General features: G+C 50.7%; 1 protein-coding gene across 1 annotated transcript in view; it reads right to left on the minus strand.

The window, feature by feature from the left end:
- Positions 1 to 5,570: 5,570 nt before the first annotated feature.
- The window catches only part of NQO2 (NAD(P)H dehydrogenase, quinone 2), a 12,364-nt gene continuing 11,662 nt past the window's right edge, over positions 5,571 to 6,272 (minus strand). The window contains exon 6 of the mRNA XM_012651386.1: positions 5,571 to 5,842. Within this exon, the coding sequence (XP_012506840.1) occupies positions 5,666 to 5,842 (177 nt within the window). The 3' untranslated portion in view covers positions 5,571 to 5,665. The remainder of the gene's footprint in view (positions 5,843 to 6,272) is intronic.

Below are 6,272 nucleotides of genomic sequence, written 5' to 3' on the forward strand. Positions count from 1 at the left end.
GTTTAACTTATTTATTGAGTCTTTAATTTCAATGTTTGCATATTTCAGTTCTATCACATTATTTTTCAAATCTGGTCACTTGATTGTCTTTATTTCTTTAAACATTTTATTCATGGTTATTTTGTGTTACCTATCTTATAATGCAAATATTTGAAGCACATGGGCAATTGAATCTATTTCTTAGTGTTCTTATTTATTTTCAGTCCTAACATTTTGCTTCCTCATGTGTTTGGTAATTTTGGAGGGCATACATTAGGCTGATCTTACTCAGGGGAAATTCTGACAGGCAGGAGATAATGTTCTCCAAAGAGAATTTATGTTTACTTTTTCCTACTTCAAAGGTTTCTATCCTTTGGGGTCACTTAATTTCTTTAGATTTCACCTGACTTTGTAGATGTGGGTAGAATAAATTCCAACCCAAGATCCTACGGTACAGGGGGGTTGCTTTTGCCCACCCAGAGCTGAGAAGGAGACAGTTACCGATCTCCCTTTAAGGGCAGGTATACTTTTCTACCTACCTTTTCACTAGGGTGGGGCCCCTTTACGCAGGGTCCTGACTCGGCTGCCCACATTGCACACCCCAGAGGTCGGCTCTCTCGCTCCCTTTTGCCAGGTCACGGCCATCGGCGTTCCATCCTGAGGCAGCCTAGGTTCCTCGCTTGCTTACCATTCTGCTGTCTGCAACTAGTTTTTTGTTCTTGTTTTTGTGGGCTGAGGGGTTGCGGGCGATATGCTTGGATATTTCCCTTAGTTTCTTGTGCTCTTAGTAATGCATTTAACGGTACATCTGTTGTATTTATCTTCTGGCTTCGAGAAGTTTTGCTGCAGGAGGGCTTTTTAAAATGTCTTGTCTGCCACAGAGCAGGAAATGCAAGTCTGTGCAGCATTTTTTACCTGAACCAAACACTTAGCAAAAGAATCTCTGATCTGCAAAACATTAGGCCCTCGTTGAGCCAGGGACCCCCGCTCAGATTTCTTCTACTTTCACTGTGAACTCTCCTGTAGTGCCCTTGAGGGTCATTTCTTTAAAACGTCTTGTTCGGTGCTGCTCCAGTTCCCTTTGACGAGGTTCCTTACCCTGAGCGGTTCAGAGTACAAGCTCTGGAAAAGGCTGCCTTGGGTTCAGTTTCAGCTCTGCCACTTGTAGGGCAGAATCCTGGTCAAGTTACTTCAATTCTCTAAGCCTCAGTTTATCCATCTGTAAAATGGAGACACTAACAGAACCTTCTTACAAACTGCCAGCTCATGCTGGGAGAAATCATCACAAAATACGAACCTTCTATCGATGATTCAAGAGCTCAAATCAGTTCAATCAGACACGTGATCTGATTCCTGATAAGCTTTGTCTTTGATACATTTCAATGAAACACATAACTAGATGCTTTTATCGACACGTTTCAGCACATCAGTCCCACTTTGCAGAAGGAAAGAGACGGTGCGAGGCGAGTGGAAATCAGGCTTGCTGGTAGACGCACCCTGGTCAGGGGCAGCACAGGACTACCAGGATTCCAGACAAGACTCCAAACTGCCCTGGGGTGTCAGGGGGAAGACCACACGTGACAGGACGGAGGACATACTGGCATCTTGCACATCAGGTGGGGACCTACGTAAGGCCAGAGTCCCTTATCTCACAGGTGGGGAAGCTGAGACCCAAAGAGGGCGGCGAGCTTGTTCCGGGCCAGTGCGTTACTGGCAGAGCTGGGGCCGGACTCAGAATCAGCCTCTGCTGCCTCCGTCGGCTCCCCGCGGTGGCGGCTTTTCCTTCGCCTTTTCCTCCTCCTTCTTTGTTTAGTAGACACTGGACCCTTAACCTATTTTGTGAGAAAAAGAATTTAATAAATTATACTATAAATTTTGTTCTATTTTTTACATACCTTCTATGAATGTTTTTATATTGTTATAATATGGTCAAGTTCCAAAATTAATTTATGTTTTGTTTTCACTGGGGCACCTCATATTTCCAGGTAGACAGTAACCATGCTTGTTGCGTTATTTAGGACTCTTTGCTTGTACCTGATATAAACTGGACTCGAACCACTTAAGCAAAGAAGGCAGCGTGTTAACCTCACGTAACCGAAGAGCTGATGAATAAAATTCCAGCGTCAGGCAAGGATGGAGCCAGGTGTTCAAAGGATGTCACCAGGAACCTGTCCCTTTATGTAGCTTGGATAAACTTTCCTCGCTGTGGGCTCCGTTTGCAGGCCAACGCTCTCTGTGTCGTGCACGGCCCCAGCCAACTTAACATTGTCACAGCTCCAAGTCCAGAAGCAAGAACAGGCTTCCCTTTCCCCACAGGTCCAGTTAATCCCCGAGTTTATTCTCTTTGCCTGGCTCTTGCTATTGCTGACCCACGGGCCACTGTGATTGGCCGGGTCTGTCGGGAACTGCTCCTAGGAACAGAGGAGGGGCCACTCATGAAAGCCACGTGGCTTGGGGAAGGAGCATGGTCTTCAAAGGAAAACCAGGATGTTGTCAGGAGAAGGAGCAGGAATAGATGTGGGACAGGCACAGGCCACTGTCCCTAATATCTGCCATTTCCAGTTCAGTGCGTGGCCAGTGTGCTTCACCATCACCCCAATCGCAAGCACTTTGGTTACTTCCAGAGGAACCAGACGCTCTGGGTTCAAGCCCCACATCTGCCTCTCTCTTGCTGTGACCATGGTACTAATGTCTTCACCTAACTGCCTCGGTTTCCTCATCTGTAAAGTGGCGACAGCAATAGTTCTTGCCCACAGGGCTGTTAGGATTAATGAGCTAATGATACATGTAAAGAATTTATATCAGCCCCTGGCACATACTAAGCATCCAATAAACATTAGCTGCTGCTTCTCACCGTTAGAACCAGATTTGCTAAAAAACGAAACATTTAATTTACAAAGTTACTTTCACTCTCTCCGTATTTCCCTGGAACCTCTTTCTGTAGATGGAATCGCCTGGCCAAAGGTCCGGCTGTGTTGGGAGCACTTGACGTTTTTGGCCGGACCGTGCTCGGCAGTTCTGCGGCAGTCGATGCCATCCCAGGCAAGGCTCCTGGCACTGGTGTGAGCCAAGTGGTCTCGAGCCTGCCAGTGGCGTCTGCAGCAAGCAACCAAGCAACCAAGCAACCCACCACACACGCGTCAGAGGGCGGGCAGCCTGGGGTGGCCCGGCTGTCCCAAAGTTCCCACATCGTCCCCACCACTGAACTGCTCCGGTGCTGGCTTTTTTCTACATCCCCATGTTGTCGCCACCTCCTGGGCCTTGTTTCCTCCCTCTCCTGTCCCCCGGCTGTGAGCAGCAGTCGCAGGCTCAGGCTGCTGGGAACTTCTCTAAAATGCCTGGTGCTTTCTGACATTGAGCAACGGAGCCTCTTTCCTCTTTTTACTGCCCTCCCCCCACAGGAGGCTCCAGGACCTGACTTTCATAACCAGGTTGTAACTACAGACCCGGCTGCAGTCACTTCCTGTTCCTTCTTTCTTTCTTTCCTTCCTTTCTCTTTTTCTTTTTTCTTTTCCTTCTTCTTTTTCTTTCTTCTTTTCCTCTTTCTTTCTTTCTTCCTTTCTTTCCTTTCTCTTTCCTTTCTTTCCTTTCTTTAGTTATTTCCTTTCCCTCCCTCCCTCTCTTTCTCTTTCCTTCCTTCCTTTCTTTCTTTTTCTTATGTTTTGTAGAGACAGGGTCTCGCTCTTGCTCAGGCTGGTCTCGAACTCCTGACCTCCAGCGACCCTCCCGCCTCAGCCTCCCAGAGTGCTGGGATTACAGGCGTGAGCCACCGCGCCCGGCTCCCTTTTCTTTTTTAGCAGCAATCCCCACTGCCCTGCCGATGCCGTATTTATTATACTTTTCAGTTTTTCAGCAATAAGATGTTAAAAACTGGCAGTCAGTGTAGCAGGGTGCCCGGTGCTTTGGGGGCTGATGAGACCCCAGCCCTCGAATTGCTAACGGTTTGCTTTGTAGGCAGAAATTAATGTTCTTAGCGCAGGCGAGGCCCGGTGACAGTGCTGACCGTCAGGGCGAGGGGCCTTCAGGAGCCTGGAAGGTGGCGAGAAGCCTTCCCCTTGAATGTCCCGTCCTCTCGCCCACACAGGAAGGGGCCAGGCCCCCTAGCGGGTTAGGGAACCCACCTGCAACACTTGGGAGTAGCTGAGGGAGGATGCGGGACTTCCTGCCTCATGGGCGTTGTACTGGAGTCCAGCAACTCCGGAGACCCCGGGATGAGGCTCGAGAGGGCGCGGGCTGGCCGCGGCCCGCAGGGCCAGGGAGGAGCAGGGGTTCCCGGGGCACCGAGTCACCACGGAGGCGCAGGGAGAGCCTGACCAGCGCATTTCTGCTGGGGCTGCCTGGCCCCACCTGGCCCCACCTGGCCTCCCAAACCTGCAATCCCGATCAGGAGCCTGGCCGGTTTCTGCAGGCGCAGGAGTGGACGAGAAACCAGGGAGCAATAAAAGAATCCCCGGGAAGGCCCAGGGGGTCAGAAGTCCACGCGGCTCGTGGGAACACGCGCCCCCGTGCAGCCGCGCCCTGCCGCCCACCCTCCGCGGCAAGAGAGGCCAGGCCGCTCCCGGCGAATGCTTAGGGAGCACCCCTTGCAGCGGTGGCCCCCACAGTCTGCGGGAAACCGCCCTTACCAGATGGCCCTCGAGTTTGAAACGTCTGCGAGAACGTCCTCATGTATTTCTTGTATGAATAAAGCTCCACGGAGATTTTTTTTGAGGTGGGGTCTCGCTACGTCGCCCAGGCTGGGGCGCGGGGGCTACTCACAGGCGCGGTGTGGCGCTCTGCAGCCTCCAACCCCTGGGCTCAAGCGACCCTCCTGCCTCAGCCACAGACTTTTTAAATCAGGATTTTTTAAATCTAGATTTTTAAAAATCAGGACAAAGGCAGAGTGTAGGACAGGGGCTCCAAACTAGTCCCAGGGGTAGGGAGGCCTCCCTCACCCAGGGGCTCGGAGGAGGGGGCAGGCGGTAAACACGGCACCCCTGCCCGAGGGCAGCCTCGGCCTCAGCCTGCGCCAGGACGGAGCGGGCCTCGGCAGCGGGAAGGAGCCACGCACCGCCCCGCACCGCTCACAGGGGAGAGGGGCCGAGGAGGAGGCAGGGCCACGTGCCGCACCTCGCGGACCAGCGCAAGGGACCTGGGCATTTCCTAGGAGCCGCGAGAAACACTGGAGGAATTAATACGCCTCAAGGGCAGCATGAGCACGTGTGTGTGTGGGGGGCATATGTGGTATGTATGTTCGTGTGTACATGTATGTGTGTGGTGCATGTGTGCTAAAGCTTACGCAAAGAATTCTGCAGAAAATGGGATGCGGGGAAAAGTGGACGAGGGTGATTGGTTAGGGGGTCCGTGCGACAAGCCAGGCAAGCGAAGGCAGCATCCTGGACTAGTGTGGCAGGACTGCCTGAAAATAAATTATCCATGACGCTTGAACATAGGAATATGGAAAGATATTAGACAAATATTAAAGTAAAGAAAACCTGGGTGAATAGTGGTCAGAATAGAATTCAGTATAATAAGCTGACTACTGAAATGTCTGATCCGGCCATATAGAACTCTCAAGACACTCATTCACATGCTTCACTAAACGTTTCCAGTTTGCTGTGTTGCAATTTTATTCCAGGACAGCATTTCCCTTTACATGGCTTGGTCTCCTAGTGTGCTGCTCACATGCTGTGCGCATGGCACAGAGTTACTGCCCGAAGTACCACGGGGGTGTGCAGGAGATGGGCTCTTCCTTCCAGATGGTCCTCAGCCTCTGGGCCCACGCAGCCACCATCCCCCTTCTTTCTTCTTCTGATGCGATCTCAGGAGCGAAACTGATCTGAGCGGCCAGGACTTTAAATCCACAGAAGTGCAAGGCGCCGTGCTATAGCCACGGGAGAGAAAGGAACCGATTGGAAACTACGCCTTTTACATACCCTTTGGTTAGACGATTAATGGGGGGCAGTGGGATGAAGAAAACCTTCAAAACATTGTAAAACGACTTTAAAGCTACAAGGTAACTGAAAATTGAACTTCCCTATGACCTTAGGATGTAGGGCTTCATGAGTGAGGTGAAGAACTTGGGGTAGCTGGAATTTCCAAATTCTATTCTTTTTTCTTTTTTTCTTTAAGAGATGGGTCCACCTATGTTGCCCAGGCTGGACTTGAACTCCCGGGCTCAAGCGATCCTCTCACCTCGGCCTCCTGAGTAGCTGGCACTACAGGCACATGCCACAATGCCTGGATTCCAAATTCTATTCTTGTAATTGAGATTAACCTGCAATCTTTGCTACTGAATCAGATACTAAACATCA

This window comes from Propithecus coquereli, unplaced genomic scaffold (assembly GCF_000956105.1).
Source record: "Propithecus coquereli isolate 6110/MARCELLA unplaced genomic scaffold, Pcoq_1.0 Scaffold354, whole genome shotgun sequence".
NCBI lineage: Eukaryota > Metazoa > Chordata > Mammalia > Primates > Indriidae > Propithecus > Propithecus coquereli.